This window comes from Oncorhynchus mykiss, chromosome 21, assembly GCF_013265735.2.
Source record: "Oncorhynchus mykiss isolate Arlee chromosome 21, USDA_OmykA_1.1, whole genome shotgun sequence".
NCBI classification, from domain to species: Eukaryota; Metazoa; Chordata; class Actinopteri; order Salmoniformes; family Salmonidae; genus Oncorhynchus; species Oncorhynchus mykiss.
The window spans coordinates 42,425,527-42,445,897 of NC_048585.1; the positions used below are offsets into that span (position 1 = coordinate 42,425,527).

The 20,371-nt window shown below is 42.8% G+C and overlaps 1 protein-coding gene and 1 non-coding gene across 5 annotated transcripts in view; both read right to left on the reverse strand.

The window, feature by feature from the left end:
* LOC110500461 (shootin-1) overlaps positions 1-20,371 on the reverse strand; it is a 36,958-nt gene that overhangs the window by 4,656 nt on the left and 11,931 nt on the right. For 2 of the 4 annotated variants that reach the window (XM_036957888.1, XM_036957887.1), the window contains exons 2-12: positions 9,251-9,300; positions 9,002-9,062; positions 8,698-8,792; positions 8,243-8,423; positions 7,853-7,950; positions 7,689-7,770; positions 7,491-7,585; positions 5,696-5,842; positions 4,077-4,230; positions 3,809-3,938; positions 3,533-3,591 (exon numbers count right to left, since the gene is read on the reverse strand). In XM_036957888.1, coding sequence (XP_036813783.1) covers positions 3,533-3,591; positions 3,809-3,938; positions 4,077-4,230; positions 5,696-5,842; positions 7,491-7,585; positions 7,689-7,770; positions 7,853-7,950; positions 8,243-8,423; positions 8,698-8,792; positions 9,002-9,011 — 1,051 coding nt within the window. In that variant the 5' untranslated portion in view covers positions 9,012-9,062; positions 9,251-9,300. Of the gene's footprint in view, positions 1-3,532; positions 3,592-3,808; positions 3,939-4,076; positions 4,231-5,695; positions 5,843-7,490; positions 7,586-7,688; positions 7,771-7,852; positions 7,951-8,242; positions 8,424-8,697; positions 8,793-9,001; positions 9,063-9,250; positions 9,301-10,236; positions 10,569-20,371 lie in introns of those variants that run through there. The other 2 variants (XM_036957885.1, XM_036957886.1) reach the window with 2 other exon arrangements.
* On the reverse strand, positions 13,978-14,060 carry trnal-cag. Its single transcript has one exon. It is a non-coding gene; the product is annotated as a tRNA-Leu (tRNA).

A 20,371-nucleotide genomic window follows, 5' to 3' on the forward strand; every position in this document is an offset into this window, starting at 1 on the left:
TATGGGTCTTGGTTATATATCTGGCCCTGCGACCTTGTGAATGTGATCCCTGCACAGCCGCATAGAGGTTCTAGATAATGTTTCTAACCTCTCTGGATTACAACCAAACGATGATCAGTGTACCATATTACGTATTGGATCGCATAAAAATACAACTTTTACATTATTGTGTAGTTTTTTTTACCAATAAAATGGTCTGACGGTGAAGTGGACAGACTCGGTATTCAGATCCCTAAAAAAATGAAAGGAACTTACTACAACCAATTTTAACAGAAAGTTGTCAAAAAATAGATAAGATCTTGCAACCACGGAAAGGTAAATACCTGTCTATTTGTGGAGAAATTACCCTGATTAATTATTTAGGCATATCCCAGTTTACCTATTTACTTATGGCCCTGCCATTTAAGCAAAACATATTTCACTTTATTTGGAACAGACAATAATTATTTATATAGTGAATATGAGTTTGGGGGGGGCTAAATGTATTAATTATGAAAGCACTAAACCTCTCACTAAAAACATCAGTCATACATATCCAAGCTGTATCACAACTGGCTGTAATTGGGAGTCCCATAGGGCGGCGCACAATTGGCCCAGCGTTGTCCTGGTTCGGCCGGTGTTGGCTGTCATTGTAAATAAGAATTTGTTCTTAACTGACTTGCCAAGTTAAATAAATGTTAAAAATAAATAAATAATTAAAAATACAAAAATTATACTTAAACCTGAACTGGTTCCCCAGTAGAGTAAGAATGGCTCACCCCTTGTTCAAAAATGTCCTACTTTGCCTTTATCCAGATCACAACCTCTCACTTTCAGTTAATTGAAAATGGAACCTTTTTCAAAATGTCGCCCTTTCTAAAACAAGTCATACAAAGCTGGTTACAATTCCAGTTTTATCCTCCAGAAAAGACAGAACAAATATTACAACAAATAATATGGTTAAATTCAAATATAATAATTTATGAAACAATAAAACATTATTTATAAGGAAAAATAAAAAATAAAAAAAGGAAATATCTTTGTAATGATATTATGAATAAGAAAGGTAGAGTTATGTCACGTGCAGTTAACAAACATATATGAAAATGTTTGCTCTATCCAAAATGACAACCAACAGATTGCAGCATTACCGCAAAAATGGAGGAGGCAAGTGGACGGGGGAGAAGGTAGGGAACTTGTTTGTCTGCCCTTTATTAAAGACCAAAATGTGCCCCAATTTTTTTTATGTATCTAAAAACATATATGCCAGTTTTACTTGCAGACCAAAATGTTGACTGCGGTGCCATGCAGGTGACAAAATAGTTGGGAAGAGATTTTCAACCATGCACATGGTTTATGAACTAATACGCAAAACAAGGCTTGATTGAAAATGTAGTTTTTCATTTTAAATGATTATACAAAATTCTTGCCACAAACAGAATGTTATGGGGCACACAACCAACTTAGCTCTGCAAATGTTGCTATGAAGAGACAGAATCAGTAGATATCTGGTCACAGGTTCAGGAATGGCTGAAAAATCAAATCATTTATATAAAATCACCCAACAAATTGCACTCAACAATATAATCATATTTTTAGTAAAAACATGTATCTTTAACTTACAATCTGTAGATACTATGTGTTTACACAGGTTTGAAATTGATGTGAAACAGAAAAATATGGAAATCTAAAGAGGCCGGTTTACGGAGATAGGTGGGATGGACTGTGAGTAGCTGAGTGGTGCGTTTTAAAAGCTCATGTTCTATAATAGTTAGGACTGAAAAAACTATGTATCATGAATAAGTACTATCTATCTAGATGCAATGTACAGTATATAGAAATATCAAATTACTTTATCCTTGCTATGTAATGTCATGACTGTCCTGTGAGGATCCGAATGGGTCAGGTCAGACTGACGAGATTGTGACAGTAACCAGGCCTCTCTCTCTCCCACAGAGGGGAAATGGGGAGCTGCTGGATCGTCAACCGTTCACACTCGGTCGTAAATTACAAGAGAGGGAGACTCTCTCTCTTGTTCTTTAGTATTAACCAAAGGAATGTCTTTGTTCACAGACAGTTTTGCCCGCCCAAAACATCCAAAAAGTGATAATGGAACAATATTTCTAACATAACAATGTGGGAAATGGTCAGTGGGGAGCTATGGAAAACGTCATATTGTTTTTCATTTTGTAATGTTATTACATTTTCATCCAATATGTTGTGAACACATATGAAAGTGATGAAGGTATTTGTGTTAATAAGATTGGAATGTGATTTTAGTTTTCTAATGAGATAATAGTTTTTGATATTCTTTGCACATTAAGTAGCCACGCCCCGAGTGCGGTCAGAGAGCTTGTCAGAATGACGGAACGCCCCTTTTTACTAAGAGTGCATAAAGGCTTGAAAGAGAATCAACCTTTAGACCAGGAAACTTGAGGTGGAGAGCTGCACGTTTGGAATGGTTGACTCTTTGAACCTCAACACGAGGTGAAGAAATTAACTCACCTTCCTTTGGACCAGAGAGACGAAGAGTTGCAGCTCATGTCCATCGTGGTCCGAATCCTGAATACCAACACGAGGAGGAAGAGTCGAGAAGCTCACCTCAGACAATCACTGGTACAGCTGAATAGCTCTCTTAAGGCAAATATCGAGAAAAGCTCATCTAAGTGAGACTATCCTACTACGTTCATCACCAATGGGAACTGTCGACATGGCTGGTTATCGTCCAGAGTGAACCACAGTAGAAAACGGGAAAGGGGAGGGGAGATCCCTTTTGGACAATCAGAGCCATATAGCTGGAACAACTTTCTGAGAAGGTTTGGTTCCGACGAGATAAACGACGAACAAAGGCATTTCACACGTAAATACATTCATAATTTATTATTCCAAACGGGCGGTGGTTCGTGTGCAAGATATATGATTAATGTGAAGACAGTCCTTGACTGTACAATAAGTGTCCTTTTTCTCTCTCTCCCCCCTCTCCATCTATGTTGTAACAAGCTTTCATATCTTGTCAGTCCACTAGGGACCTTTGTCTCATGTAAGTGTGTGTGTGTATTCTGTGTTATTATTTAGTTAGCTAGTAAATAAATGATTAAACCAATTTGTGTAGTACTGAATAATGCGGGTTTTTGCAGATCCAAGAAGGTTACGATCGTTCAGAATGAGTATTTGATAAGAGGTAATGATTAATAAGATGGCTGTTTATTAACATTATAGGTAAAGACCTTATAGAGTTTAATTTGGAAGAAGGTAACTCTCTAAACAACTTCTTCCGTGGTGCCCCAAATCTTAATTACTTAATTGTTACATGATTAATTTAATGGGGTAACAATTAAACATAGTTAGTGGATTAAATAAATAACAGTCGTCAGATTAATGAATGTAAAGTCACGACAGTAACTACTGCATCTACAAAAAACAAGTGCCATGTATGTAAAATGCCTGTAGAATGTACATGTAACAACAAAAGAAAAAGCTATATTAACAAAGTTTATTTTTGTCCTCCGAAGAGGGTGGAAATGCGTAATAATAACATGGTAAGAACACTCACTATTCTTATCAATGTTGTTGGCTGACTCCTTCCTCTTGTTGCGAAGGACAACTAAGGGACTGAAGAGAGGAAGAAGAGAAAGTGTTGCAAAAGTTGTTTGTTTAATTAAATTAACTAAATTATTTAATCAAATGTACCTATGGGTATTATCATCACCTTGCTATGTAACAAAGGTCAACAAGTTTTCATTTTCAATGTAAGTTCAAGTTGTTTGAAATAGGATACCTCTACCAGCTAATATCGTGGTTATGTATTTATAGTATATAGAATACCTACTCAACAGCAGTACTGGAGGACGGTGGGGGCAGGGGTGGTGGAGGAGGAGGAGGTAGTGCAGGGGTTGAGTTGTCCTTCTCTGAAACCAGGTCTTTCTCTGCGTCTTTCAGCCTATCCTCAAGCTGTTTCACTAAAACGAAGAGAAAGTACCACCAACCACAAGTGTGTCATATTTGAATACCGTAAAATAGCATTTGTATGAATATTGAAAATGGGGCAAAGAGAAATACAACTGCTCACTGTGACCAAACTTCATCTGTAAATGTACCTTCCCCCTGAAGCTGGGTGACAGTGTTCTGAGCCTCCCTGAGCTGGGTGTCCATGGTCCTCCTCTCCTCCTCACTGCTCTCCAGTTGGCCTCTGACACATTGCAGCTCAGACAGAACACTGCTCTCTTCCAGAGCACACTCGGTCGGTTCCACCTTTGATAGTCATGTACAGCGACATGTATTAGACTTACTGACTATTTTTGAGGTTTTGTTGTACTTTTACCCCTTTTTCTCCGCAATTGGTAGTTACAGTTTTGTCCCATCGCTGCAACTCCCCTACGGACTCGGGAGAGGTGAAAGTATGGTGGAAATTACAAGATTATGTTATAATGCTGTTATTGCATCAAGTGGTTGTTTTATGCAACAGAATAAGCGGTTGTTAGAACGCTCATCTATGCGTGTTCTACTGAGGATGGGCCTCTGGAAGATTTACAATGTCTTTGGGGATACCGCATTCCAGAGCATGAGTTAATGTTTCTGTTCTATACCAGTCTGGGGGGCCAGACACTGGTCTCTACACAATGAGTTCTCGTGTTTTTACAGCAGAGACTGTCTGCTGTGAATTATAAGTATCTTTCATACAAATCTAAACCTTGTGACCCATTCCATACATCTGTTGCGTGTCATATAGACTGAAGGAGGATGGACTTTGCTATAAAATGCTGTGGCTCAAACCAGCTCTTTGAGTTCTCATTGATCACCTCCAGGGGTGATTACCAACCAGCTCCATTACTGCAGTAATTAAATAATGAAGATTGTTTTGAAGAAATCTTAAAAGTCGCTTCTTTTGATTACAATAATTCCACCACAAAGGTCAAGAGCCATGCGTCCTCTGAAACACGACTCTGCCAAGCCGCACTGCTCGATTAACCTGGAACCCAGCCGCACCAATTTGTCAGAGGAAACACTGTTTAGCTGGCAACTGAAGTCAGCTTGTAGGCGCCAGGCCCACCATAAGGAGTCGCTAGAGCGCAATGGCACAAGGAAATCCCACCCCTAACCCAGACAATGCTGGGCCAATAGTGCGCCACATCATGGGTCTCCCAGTCACAGCCGGCTAGGATCGAACCCGAGTCTGTAGTGACGCCTCAAGCACTTTGATGCAGTGCCTTAGACCGCTGTGCCACTCGGGAGACCTAGACCTATACATTTAAATGTAACCTATTCAGATCCATTGCTCAGGTATTATACGCCAACAAATATACTGTAGTTTCTTTTTTTACCCCCTTTTTGTGATTACAATCTTGTCTCATCGCTGCGTCCCCCGAAACATGGCTTAACCCGGAAGCCAGCCACATCAATGTGTCAGAGGAAACACCGTTCAACTGATGACTGAAGTCAGCCTGCGGGCGCAAGGAGTCGCTAGAGCGCAATGAGCCAAGTAAAGGCCCCCCCAGCCAAACCCGGATGACTCTGGGCCAATTGTGCGCCGCCTTATGGGACTCACGGTCACGGCCGGTTGTGATCGAACCCCAGGCTGTAGTGACACTACAATGCAGTGCCTTAGACCACTGTGCCACTCAGGAGGCCTAATATACTGTAGTTTCAAAGAGACTCGAACATTGTCTCTCACACACACACACACACACACACACACACACACACAAGCCCCATCTACCTGGTTTCGGTAGTAGCGTTGTATCTCCTGTAGGGTACTGCTGATGTGGGCCACCTGTTCCAGAGCATGTTGGAGCTGGAGACTGGTCTCTGAACTCTGCTGCAGCACCATGCTCTGTCTCTGGGTCTCCTTCTGCTTCACCAACACCTGCCAGTCAGTCAATCAATCCATAAATCATGAATCAATCAATTGTCAATCATTCATTTGCTTTTTCATATTCTGTTTTGGATGTGCAAGAGTTATGACCAGCATACAGTCATCAGAGGTATGACTAGTGGAAAGGGGTGGTATGAAGTCAAATTAAATGAATATGGAATCCCATACAGAATGATGCCAAATTCCCTTCCAGCAGCATAGATAAAGCTGTAATGTGAAGCTGTAAATGGTCAAATGATAGTGAAACTAGGTTTAACAAAACCGTTACAGTCAGAGACAGTGAGTTTAGGAATTGAAAGTTTGTGAGTCACTTTCACTTTTGGCTCCCACGAGGTCGAACACAGTGAAGGTGTCGCGACAGCAGTCATCTGTGTGTTTGACTACACATCATCATTACAGTTAACAAAACAACCAGTCCCATATTTACTCCCAATTACCCTGGTGTAAGCACTCTAAAGTCCCTATAGCACAAGGCTACTTTCACACAGCTAGGGACCAAGTAGGGAGTGCTGTTTGACAAGGGAAAGGGGCTGCTGGTTTCCACACAATATGCACGCACGCATGCACAGACACACACACACACATGCTTAGCTAAGTTATTTCCTATTTGAGGCCCACATCATTATTATGCAGCACGACACATGCGGAGAGAGAAGACCTATGAATGGGGAGTGTGTTTTCAAAACATGTGAAAGTAGACAAATAGAGGCTTCATACACACACACACACACACACACCATCAAACAAATAATGCTTCGCATTGCATGAAGAGTAAAGGGGGCTGAGTTGTGTGGTTGTCTCAGAACAGTAGGGGTCCTTTTCACAGGTAAGGATCCCTGCGAGGCGTCCCATTATGTGCCTGTCTGGCAAATAGCGAACAGCGTGCACAAAGGCGACAATTGCCAGCATTCAATGTAAAGTGTCAAGCTAAAGGCGGGGTTGTGTTTAAAGCTATAGTCCCCGTTCTCAAACTGCCGCCGTGATGGGTGCTCATTATAAAGCGGGGGGGGGGGGGGGGCTCTAAGAGGGGAGACTACTTTTGTTGTCCTCTTAGACGCCCGTAAAAAAATAGAAGGAAAAGATAGCCACCTTTGTTTACAACAGGGCCAGCTGGGGAAACGTGAGCTGTGTGTGTGTGTGTGTGTGTGTGTGTATATGTGTGTTTACAAAGTGACCAGCCTGCCTGTGTCCCTTCCTTCTCACACCTCTTTGTATTTGTTTGGCTAATTTGTCCTCTTTAATGAATACAGAATGAATGGGTGTATCTACCCCACCTCCCTCCCCGCGCGCCCCACAAGTTGCCCCCTGTCTGAATGAGGAAGTGAGTGTCTGAATGAGGAAGTGAGGAAGTAGCCATGCCCTCCCTCTGTCCAATGCTCCTCCATTCACTAGGACTGCCCCCGGGGCCCTGGTTTAGGCAACTGCTGCTCTTTGTCTTCCTATGGCATGCCACCTATAGGAGTGTCAGATGGGTGCAAACTGGCACACACACACACACACACAGACACACTGAGAAAACAGAAACACATACGCATGTACACAAAACGCACAGAAATGAAATACACAAACGGAAACACATACGCATGTACACAAAACGCACAGAAATGAAATACACAAACGGAAACACAGGGTTGTGTACCTGGTGAGCGAAGACCTCGGCGTGCTGTCTGAGACCCTGCTCCAGGTCCAGTTTCTGACTGATCTCTGTGAACTCCTCTGTCACTAGCTGGGATACTACGGGCCCACATACACATAAAACATTGAATGTGACCTTGGTATGAGATGAATGGAGCGTATATCATCAGGAACACTGATATGTGTCTGAGTGGGGTCTCACCTCTCTTCATCTTATTCATGTTCTTGTTCTGCTTGGACAGTTTCTTCAGTATGGCCTCTTTCTCCCCAATCTCTAGGGCCAACTGAGTGGCACATGTAGAAGAGTGGGAAACAATAAAAACTTATAAAGTTTTACTTAGTACACACACACACACAGCTATCTACCTGTTCTTCGAGCTGGCTCTGCTCTCTTTTCAGTGAATCGACCTGCTCACACAACTGCATCTTCTCCCCCAGCAGCTGTTCCACTGAGGCCTGCAGCTCTGACCATGATGGAGTGAGAGAGAGGGTGGGTGGGGGAGAGAGAGCGAGAAAGGGGGAGAGAGAGGAGGAAAAGGAGAGAGAAAGTGAAATGTGAGAGAGGAAGATAAGCAGGTATCTTATATCTCTTTACATTTTCTTGGTCGGTCGGGTAAAAGTACAAAAAACAATCCTCTCAAATCTCAATTATATTTCCTTGTCATACTGGTATCTCTCACTCATGTTCATACATTATACAGTATGTGTTCGGGATGGTAGTTGTTGTGTATGGTGGATCTCAGAATGTCTCTATACCTCTGATCTGTGCCTGTCCTTGCAGCACAGCCTCCTCACTGCTGTCGCCATCGGGGTTGGGGTCGACCCCCTGGTCAGACTCCAGGTCAAAGGTCATGGTGGCCATGTATTCAGGAAGCTTAGGGAGGAGTGGCAGCAGAGCTTGGCTCCTCCTCTTCAGAACCTTGTTCTCTTTTGTCACCTTTGTGTTCAAGGAGAAAGATATCTGTTAAGAGCAGTGTTATTTATTCCACAGGGCGTGCAGGCTTTTATTCCCGCCTAGTAGTGATTCAACTTATGAACTAATCATTGAGCCCTTAATCATTAGCTGACTTGTCTGTGTTAGTACTGGGCTGGCACAAAACTTGCACACCCAAGTGGGACACTGATTGGTTCAGTGGATGACATCACTGAGACATTCTTTGGAGTTCCAACGCTGTCGCCTGACGAACTACAGTAACCACAATACACCCCACCTTGACAGCGAGGGCCTCTGCACTCTCCCTGCAGGAGCGTTCAATCTGGAACTGCATCTCTAGAACATCCATCTCCTTCAACAGCTGAGAGGATACTGAGGAGAGAGGGGGAGAGAGACAATGGGAGTGTGGAGAGAGAGAGAGAGAGAAAGAGAGAGAGAGAGAGAGAGAGAGAGAAAGCTGGTATTAGGCTGCTGGATGAATAGACTCCTACAATGTGTGCGCATTTATTCTCATTACGGAAGCTTCATTGGAAAGCTGAGCTCCCACCATGTAATCAAGGATGTTGACTGGTGCAGCTCACCTTCCTCCATCTCAGACAGCTTCTGACTGGCCTCATCCCTCTGCTTTTCCAGAATCTCACACTACAGGACAGATCAAACAAACAGACACATGAACAGAGAAATCAGTCACATCTTACTTACTTTTTATTGCATAAGAAAGTAAATAAACAACATGCTTGGAGTTGTTAGTATAAGATCTTGGGGGGGGGGGGGGGGGGGGGGGGTTCAATAGAGGAACACTGGGGCATCACTGATGCTATTGAAGATACCTGAATATCTCCTTCATCTTCAGAGGAGCAACTGCTTTCTCCACTCGAAGCTGAGAAAATGGAGAAAAAGTTATTCCAGAACAGAAACAAAATGTTCAGTTATTACCGCTCTGAATCATGAATAAGTGGTCAATAAATGAGGAAGAACGACATTCGAAACCAAATGAGTCAGGTTTTCACTACAGATGTTGGATCTTAATTTGAGCCAGTTTGCTACAGCAGTAAAAATAATTCTGCAGCAACAGGAAATGTGAATTATTATGTGGATTAAAATGAATGGACAGTTTAGTATGGCATGATGCAGTTTTCATATGGGAAAATCAAGTCTGAAATTTCAAAGGGGGAAATTACAAACTTCAGAAGCCTTTTTAAACCTCAAATACACTACAAGTTTAACATCTCCTGCATTGCAGGAAAGTTCTCCTGCAAAGGGTGATCAAATTAAGATTTTTTCTTACTTCTGCAGTACTTTACAGGCCCTAAAAGAGGAAGCTCCACCTTCTGTGAGAATTACAGGAAGAGATTCCGGAAGTCTCACTTGAACAGGGATCTGAACCATGCCTTTCCCATAACCACCCAGGATTATAACTAATGGAAGCATTATTAACACATATCCTACCAAAAAGGTTAACATGCTACTTTTATGCAAAACATTGAAATGGAACATAGGCTATACAGTAGTTTATGGGACTGGCCTGCGCATTAGCCATATACAGTACCTGCAATAATGGGTAGGCTTTGTTGTCATCAAGCAAAGCTTTACACGAGGTTAGGGATATCAGTAATATTTCCATAATTCACATGAAATATCAGATAGTCACTTAAGTATATGTCTAAATAAGTCCACGACACCTTTCTCACTACCACATTCATTTACCCTCAAATGCAGACCTAATTTCAAACAACAAAAGCTGTAAGTAAGGAATGGAATTTGGACCAGTTGATATACCAGTTTAATAATACCCCTGAATCGTTGACAGTCTCACCTGCAGCAGTGCTGTTTTCCCCTTGGAACGACATGATTACCCAGCTAGCCTCCGGTTCTTTCACCTCTGGTTCTATTGCCTGTGGTTCTATAGTCTTTGGTTCTATAGCATATGGCTCTATAGCCTCTGGTTCTAGCCTAAGGTTCTATAGTCTCTGGTTCTATAGCCTCTGGTTCTGTAGCCTCTGGTTCTACAGCCTCTGGTTCTATAGCCTCTGGTTCTATAGATTATGGCTCTATAGCCACTGGTTCTAGCCTCTGGTTCTCTGACTCCCTGACAACAGTCTCCTTGTTCTGTTCTGACTCAGGATCTTACTCCGCCTTTGACCAGCACACACATTCCCACAAACACACACACCCCCAGTGTGTAGGAAAGGGAACCGAAAGTCTTGACTTGAAGTGATACAAGACGGGGGAGTTGTTCACACATACTCATACCAGTAGTGAAAAAACTATAATTGTGCATATTTTAGTAATTTAGCACAGGGTTTCCCAAACTCCGTCCAGGGGCCCCCCTCCTGAATGTAAGTTTTTGTTTTTTTCCCTAGCGCTACGCAACTGATTCAAATAACCAACTCATCATTAAGTTTTGATTATTTGAATCACCTTTGTAGTATTAGGGCAAAAACCAGACCAAGAATCCCTTATTTAGCAGACACTCTTATCCTAAGCGACTTAAAGTGGTGAGTGCATCCATTTTTCCCCCCTCTTCTGGTTCCCCATGAGGGTCAAACCCACAACCTCGGTGTTGCGAGGACCATGCTCTACCAACTGAGCCACACAGGTCCACATTTTAAGGTTAGGACCACTACATTGAATTCTTCCATCCTAACATTGTCATCGATGACATCTCTGCATGTCCTTAAAAGATCACCTTCTTCCACTAAACACCTGAAGTATCCCCAGCCTCAGTAAGAAATTGTGCACTCCAGTTGACATCTCTAACGGGGACACTATCTTTGTAAATCTACAGTAAAATCAAAGTGTGTCTGTCAGGAGAAACCATTCCTGGTATCTTCATATTACAGTAGAGGAACATATTGTGTGCGAACCAAATGGCACCTTATTCCCTATGTAGTGCACTACTTTTGAACTTGGCCCATTGGGCTTTGGTCAAAAGTAGTCCACTAGATATGGGATAGGGTGCTATTTGGGACACAACCCTTGACCTCTGTTTGCAGTCTTAACAGAGATCTGCCATTAAAAACTTTTAAAAATCATCCTGGAAATGACATGACATAGATTGGGAAGAGGAACCCTCAATTATTCACACACACACACACACACACACACACCAATTACTCAGACTGTTCTCCCCCATGTTATTTATTCATAATCCCTAGAGTGGATATTGTTGTTTTTAGCAGCACACAACTTCACAGGGACCAGGCCTCTATCTGGTAAGGGCAGAGACCTCAGTTCCAGCCCTGATGTTCGGATTAATAATAAAACAATGTGTAATAAATACCAGCATTGTGAAGGGAAAGACTGAATTCAGCAACAATCAACCCAAAAAGAACAGTACTGACTCTGTCATACTTTTCAGCAGTAGAATGATTTTCCAGTACTGATAGACTGACCCATGGCGCTACTTTAAAACTGGTTGGATGGTCTCATTCGCCATCCTGAGAGATTGGGTGTGGTGGGACGCTGCAGCACTTAGCCTCTGTTCTCTCCGGGAGAGTTTTTATTGTGAGGTTTTTGTGAGAATGGATTGCAGTGGCTTGGGTAGCGTAGCTACATTGCAACCAAACGTCATTGTGAACGTCATTACTTTGCAAACAGACCCACAATAACCATGGCACAAATATAACACAAAACTAGAGGGAGTGGGACACACTATGAAACAACTCGTGCTTTTGATTTATCAAACATGCGTTTACCTCATCTCTTACACTATAAACCATTGTAAATGTGCCAAAATGTTTTGTTTTTTTAACACATAGGTTTCTAGATCAATAACAAACATTTATGGTTTTGATAAATGTGATTTTGATCACGATGCCCCCCTCCCCCCCAGGCTTGTAGATCTGTCTGTCACCGTGGATACGTGGCCCCCAGGCTTGTAGATCTGTCTGTCACCGTGGATACGTGGCCCCCAGGCTTGTAGATCTGTCTGTCACCGTGGATACGTGGCCCCCAGGCTTGTAGATCTGTCTGTCACCGTGGATACGTGGCACTTTGTTACATCAATTACAGAAGGGTGATAAAGGTGACATTGTCACATAATATCATGGCTGTCTGTTGGCATTAGCAGGGGACATTATCCCAGGGAAAGACTTGTGGAGCACTACTGGGCGCATAAACAAATGTGGAACAAATAGGTGGAGAGAGCATAGTGAGGTGTAGGCCTGACCTTAGTTGACCTGCTAGTTATTAAAAACTGTTATATGTTTTTCCTGAATCACTAATGAGTTGGTAACGTTTAACACAGAGAAAGGCTGGCACAGTTGAATATAGTCACAAAGTCACTATTAGCCTGCCCCCCCCCCATACACATTGTCAATCGAAAGAATCTGACCCATCCACCGTTCTTTTTCGCTCCTATTTGTACGTTTTGTAATCGTTGTAAAGACTGATTCCATGCATTAGAGCATTACCTATCTTTTATCAAAGCAAACCATTGTGACACATTCGATTCATTATTTTAAAGCCATAACCATCATGGAATTCATTGAATAAAATGTTATCGCTTTGGATGGATCACAAGGTGATCAGAACTATTCATGGTTCTACACCTTTGTGGTTGATAAAAGGCATGCAATTATAACAATTGTAAGAGGTTGTCCATGGCCAATTTCTAGAAGTTCCATAAAAAAATGTAGTTTTACAATTAGGCTGTTCGACCAACTCATCTAATATTTTTGCATACAAAATAAGACTATTTACATTGATTGCTGCAAAATAAATATACACGTTGTTGCTGTTTTCAGATGTTTTTTGTTAGTTGTATAACTATTTATTTATACATCTTTGTTTATTGAAACATGGAGTGTATATATATATATATATATATTATATAAAACTGACTTGCCTAATTAAATAAAGGTAAAATAAAAATATATATATGAAAATACTTTTTTGCATCAATATGTTCAAATAAACGAATTATAAGATTAATAACTATACAAACATTTATTCAGACCGTGCAACGATCGTCTTCGGGAGAAAGAGAGGAGGACCAAAGCGCAGCGTGGTAAGTGTTCATGATGATTTTTAATAGAAACGAACACTGAAATACAAAACAATAAACGATGTGAACAAAACGAAAACCGAAACAGTACCGTGTGGCCAACACACTCACACGGAAACAAACACCCAACAACCAAAAGTGAAACCCAGGCTACCTAAGTATGATTCTCAATCAGAGACAACTAACGACACCTGCCTCTGATTGAGAACCATACTAGGCCGAACACAAAAACCAACATAGAAAAACAAACAGACTGCCCACCCCAACTCACGCTCTGACCATACTAAAACAAAGAATAAAATAACAGAACTATGGTCAGAACGTGACAGACAGCCTGGTGAAGATATTGGCCTACACCAATTATTGCAATAGTTATTGCACAAGACAAAATATGAATTAATTATAATTCTGAACTTGATTGATTTCTCATCTTTATGTTGATTATGTAACACGAATAAATGTTGCGCAATGAAACGAATAGAGGTTAAGAAATACGAGAAATTAGCTTTATCATTCTATCTATTTTCTCAGAATTTGCGCAAAAGTAATTGTCAGAAGTGGGATTCGAACCCACGCCTCCAGGGGAGACTGCGACCTGAACGCAGCGCCTTAGACCGCTCGGCCATCCTGACACACCAATCTATTCAAAATGTTGCAAATATGATTGCTTTTGATCAGCACGTGTTTTAACACACTGGAACTGTTTGTTCATCCTTTTGAGAGTCTGAACATTGGCATTATGTTATCAAAACATATATTAGCGACTGTCTCTGCTAGAAATGTTTACGTTGGGAATCAACACTGGGGTCTATCTGGCGATTTCAGAACCGAATTCAATGGAATGAGATATGTTACTACTGGACTAGACTAAAAACGTGCTACGATGGATAATTTAGTTAATAATATAAATGAACCCATTTTCATGGTCTATTTTTATTATAGGCCAACATTTTCTATTTTTAATAACAAGCGTACCATGTCTTGTTTTTGACTTCACCATTTGGATGCCATATGGACTCAACATCAGGGGTGAGAAGTTGCATTGTTGGAGAAATGAACTTGTGAACTGTTTGTTTATTATCTCCATCATGTCTTGTCTGGGCCAGCTAGCCTTAAAGGGATAGTTCAGCGATTTTACATCCATCCTCACTTGATGTATTCAGACTGCTCACAACAAAACAACGTATTTGTTATCCTCAAATCTCTCCATTACTCAATCATCTGGGATCCTAACCAATCCCGCCCTTTCCTGGCCCTGCCCATAGATTTACCCCTAATATCAACGTGGTGTTATACATGTCTATTTACAAGCACAGATGTAATGCATCTTATGCCCAAGAGTGAGAGAGACAGAGAGAGAGAGAGTAAGAGAGATATAGATGGAGGGATGAACATGGGGTGGGAGATGGCAGAAAGAAAGAGAGAGAGAGAGAGACAGAGACAGAGAGAGAGAGAGAGAGAGAGAGAGAGAGGGATGGGGCCAGGACGGTGCAGCCACAGAGGCAGCAGAATCTGTGTGTTGATAGTCTGTGGTGATAATACAGAACTCACTGGGTGTAGGGGATAACGATCTGATGCCTTGCGCCAATTGAAGACACACACACTCCACCCAGCATCTGGCATCTGTGTGTGTGTGTGTGTGTGTGATTACAAGTTGTTGTTTATTGCTTTGTATGGAGGCAGCAGGCTATGGATGGACTAGGGCACAAGGCGAGCATCTGGTGGTGCAAACTGCAGCTGGCTGGCTTATCATAGTCATGATACTAGGACTAATACCCCAGATAGCTACGGGTTCGTTTGGGATGAGTACATCAATGTACAGTATACAATGCATTCGGAAAGTATTCAGACCCCTTCCCCTTTTCCACATTTTGTTACGTTACGTTTTTTCATCAATCTTTTCGCAAAAGATAAAAACAGAAATACCTTATTTACATAAATATTCAGACCCTTTGCTATGAGACTCAAAATTGAGCTCAGGTGCATCCTGCTTCTATTGATCATCCTTGAGATGTTTCTATAACATGATTGGAGTTCACCTGTGGTAAATTCAATTAAAGAAGAGAAGAACCTTGGTCAGGGAAGTGACCAAGAACCCGATGTTCACTCTGACAGAGCTCCAGAGTTCCTCTGTGGAGATGAGAGAACCTTCTAGAAGGACAACCATTTCTGCAGCATTCCAAAAGGCACATGACAACCCGCTTGGAGTTTTCCAAAAGGCACCTAAAGGACACTCAGACCATGAGAAACAAGATTCTCTGGTCTGATGAAAACAAGATTGAACTCTTTGGCTTGAATGCCAAGCGTCATGTCTGGAGGAAACCTGGCACCATCACTAAGGTGAAGCATGGTGGTGGCAGCATCATGCTGTGGGAATGTTATTCAGTGGCAGGGACTGGGAGACTAGTCAGGATCGAGGGAAAGATGAACGGAGCAAAGGACAGAGAGATCCTTGATGAAAACTTGCTCCAGAGCGCTCAGGACCTCCGACTAGAGCGAAGGTTCACCTTCCAACAGGACAACGACCCTAAGCACACATCCAAGAACGCAGGAGTGGCTTCATGGCAAGTCTCTGAATGTCCTTGAGTGGCCCAGCCAGAGCCTGAACTTGAACCCACATCGAACATCTCTGGAGAGACCTGAAAATAGCTCTGGAGCAATGTCCAACCTGACAGAGCTTGAGAGGATCTGCAGAAAAGAATGGGAAAACTCCCCAAATACAGGTGTGCAAGGCTTGTCGCGTAATACCCAAGAAGACTTGAGGCTGTAATCGCTGCCAAAGTGATTCAGCTGAGTAAAGGGTGTGAATACTTATGTTAATGTGATATTTCCTTTTTTTTGGAGGGGGGGGGGGGGTGTAGATTGATGAGGGAGGTCTGAACGTAACAAAATGTTGAATAAGTCAAGGTGTCTGAATACTTCCCGAATGCACTGTAATACGTAGCACTCACTCACTTTCTGTCAGTTAGTTTATATATTATACTTATATATTATTTGTCTGTTGACAAGTAATCATTAACACATACACACACACATGTGGACATGAATAAACACACAAACACACACACACAGACACACACAAATACACACACTTCACTTCACCTGCCATGCCTTGCCCTGATCCGCCCTGCCTCTCTCAACAGTGATGACAGTCTGATAGGATTATCCAGATTTTGGCAGGACCACAGCTGCAGATGACTGAGAAGCTACCCTGCAGAAGTCACCCAAAGGCCAATGGGGTCACGACCCCCCCAGGGCAGACAGGACACAAGACAACTGGCAGGGGTAAGGGGAGGAGGAGGGGGGAGAGTGGCTTGGAGGAGGAGAGGAGGGGATGGCTCAGTTAGAGCTAAAGATAGAGCATGGATGAGCAAGGATGAGAAGAAGTGAATGGGAGGATGATACGATATAACATCTTTTATGCCCGATGGTACTGGGAAGTACAGTAGAGAGCGAGGGAGGGAGAGAGGGAGATAGGGAAGAAAAGGAGGGGAGAGAGGGAAGAGAAAAAGGGGGGAGAGAGCGAAGGGGAGGGAGGGGGAGAGGAAAGAGAAAGAGAGAGAAAGGGAGGGAGAGAGCAAAAGAGGATAGTAGAGGGAAGAGAAAGAGAGTGATAGAGAGAGAGAGCGAGAGCGAGAGCGAGAGCGAGAGAGAGAGCGAGAGCGAGTGCGAGAGGGAGAGAGAGAGAGAGAGAGAGAGAGAGAGAGAGAGAGAGAGAGAGAGAGAGAGAGAGATTGATAGAGAGAAGAAAAAAATGCAGCCTTGCTATTGAGAAGAAGAAGACAGCTTATGTGCACAATGCCCACAAAATGAGGTGGAAACTGAGCTGCGCTTCCTAACCTCCTGACAAATGTATGACCCTATTAGAGACACATATTTCCCTTAAATCCAATTTGATAGACTGACATTTTTTTTTTTTTACCTTTATTTAACCAGGTAGGCCAGTTGAGAACAATTGTCATTTCCAACTGCGACCTGGCCAAGATAAAGCAAAGCAATGGGCCAAAAACAACAACACAGAGTTACACATGGGATAAACAAATTTACAGTCAATAACACAATAGAAAAATCAATATACAGTGTGTGCAAATGTAGAAAGGCAATAAATAGACCATAGTGACGAAATAATTACTATTTAGCATTAACACTGGAGTGCTAGATGTGTAGGTGATGATGTGCAAGTTTTTTAATGTTTTTATTTCACCTTTATTTAACCAGGCAGGCCAGTTGAGAACAAGTTCTCATTTACAACTGTGACCAGCCAAGATAAAGCAAAGCAGTGTGACACAAACAACAACACAGAGTTACATATGGGATAAACAAACGTACAGTCAATAACACAATAGAAAAAAATCTACATACAGTGTGTGCAAATGTAGAACGATTAGGGAGGTAAGGCAATAAATAGGCCATAGTGGCGAAATAGTGATAGATAGATGTGATAGATGTGCAGATGATGATGTGCCAGTAGAGATACTGGGGTGCAAAAGAGCAAAAATAAATAACAATATGGGGATGAGGTAGTTGGGTGGGCTATTTACAGGTGGGCTGTGTACAGGTGCAATTATCGGTAAGCTGCTCTGACAACTGATGCTTAAAGTTAGTGAGGGAAGACTCCAGTTTCAGTGACTTTTGCAATTCGTTCCAGTCATTGGCAGCAGAGAACTAGAAGGAAAGGAGGCCAAAGGAAATGTTGGCTTTGGGGATGACCAGTGAAATATACCTGCTGGAGCGTGTGCTACGGGTGGGTGTTGCTATGGTGACCAGTGAGCTGAGATGAGGTGGGACTTTACCTTGCGAAGACTTATAGATGACCTGGAGCCAGTGGGTTTGGCGACGAATATGAAGCGAGGGCCAGACAACGAGAGCGTACAGGTTGCAGTGATGGGTAGTATATGGGGCTTTGGTGACAAAACGGATGGCACTGTGATAGACTACATCCAATTTGTAAATGACATCGCTGAAGTCAAGGATCGGTAGAATAGTCCGTTTTACAAGGGTATGTTTAGCAGCATAAGTGAAGGATGCTTTGTTGTGAAATAGGAAGATTCTAGATTTGATTTTGGATTGGAGATGCTTAATGTTAGTCTGGAAGGAGAGTTTACAGTCTAACCAGACACCTAGCTATTTGTAGATGTCCACATATTCTAAGTCAGAACCGTCCAGAGTAGTGATGCTAGTCGGGCAGGAGGGTGCGGGCAGCGATCGGTTGAAGAGCATGCACTTAGTTTTACTTGCATTTAAAAGCAGTTGGAGGCCACAGAAGGAGAGTTGTATGGCATTGATGCTCGTCAGGAGGTTAGTTAACACAGTGTCCAAAGAAGGTCCAGAAGTATACAGAATGGTGTCGTCTGCGTAGAGATGAATCAGAGAATCACCAGCAGCAAGAGCGAAATCATTGATATATACAGAGAAAAGAGTCGGCCCGAGAATTGAACACTGTGTCACCCCCATAGAGACTGCCAGAGGTCCGGACAACAGGCCCTCCGATTTGACACACTGAACTCTATCTGAGAAGTAGTTGGTGAACCAGGAGAGGCAGTTATTTGAGAAACCAAAGCTGTTGAGTCTGCCGATAAGAATGCGGTGATTGACAGAGTCGAAGCCTCGGCCAGGTCGATGAAGACGGCTGCACAGTACTGTCTTTTATCGATGGAGGTTATAATATTGTTTAGGACCTCGAGCGTGGCTGAGGTGCACTCGTGACCAGCTCGGAAACCAGATTCCATAGCGGAGAAGGTACGGTGGGATTTGAAGTGGTCGGTGATCTGTTTGTTAACTTGGCTTTCGAAGACTTTAGATTGGCAGGGCAGGATAGATATAGGTCTGTAACAGTTTAGGTCTAGAGTGTCTCCCTCTCTGAAGAGGGAGAAGACCGTGGCAGCTTTCCATTCTTTGGGGATCTCAGACGATACAAAAGAGAGGTTGAACAGGCTAGTAATAGAGGTTGCAACTATTGCGGCGGATAATCATTAGAAAGAGAGGGTCCAGATTGCCTAGCCCAGCTGATTTGTAAGGGTCCAGATTGCCTAGCCCAGCTGATTTGTAAGGGTCCAGATTGCCTAGCCCAGCTGATTTGTAAGGGTCCAGATTGCCTAGCCCAGCTGATTTGTAAGGGTCCAGATTGCCTAGCCCAGCTGATTTGTAAGGGTCCAGATTGCCTAGCCCAGCTGATTTGTAAGGGTCCAGATTTTGCAGCTCTTTCAGAACATCAGAACATCAGCTCTCTGGATTTGGGTGAAGGAGAAGCGGGAGGGGGGGGGGGGGGGGGTTGGGCAAGTTGCTGCGGGGGGTGCAGAGCTGTTGGCCGGGGTAGGGGTAGCCAGATGGAGAGCATGGCTACCTCTAGCATGGCTACCCCCGTAGAAAAATGCTTATTGAAATTCTCGATTATCGTGGATTTATCGGCGGTGACAGCGTTTCCAGGCCACAGTGCAGTGGGAAGCTGGGAGGAGATGCTCTTATTCTCCATCGACTTTACAGTGACCCAAAACTTTTTGGAATTAGTGCTACAGGATGCAATTTTCTGTTTGAAAAAGCTATCCTTAGCTAACCTGACTTACTGTGTATATTGGTTCCTGACTTCCATGAAAAGCTGCATATTGCAGGGGATATTCGATGCTAATGCAGTACGCCACAGGATGTTTTTGTGCTGGTCAAGGGCAGTCAAGTCAGGAATGAACCAGGGGCTATATCTGTTCTTAGTTCTACATTTTTTGAAAGGGGGATGCTTATTTAAGATGGTGAGGAAAGCACTTTTAAAGAACAACCAGGCATCTTCTACTGACGGGATGAGGTCAATATCCTTCCAGGATACCCGGACCAGGTTGGTCAGGATAATATCTATGAGGGTGCCCATGTTTACAGATTTAGGGTTGTACCTGGTAGGTTCCTTGATCATTTGTGTGAGATTGAGGGCATCTAGCTTAGATTGTAGGACGGC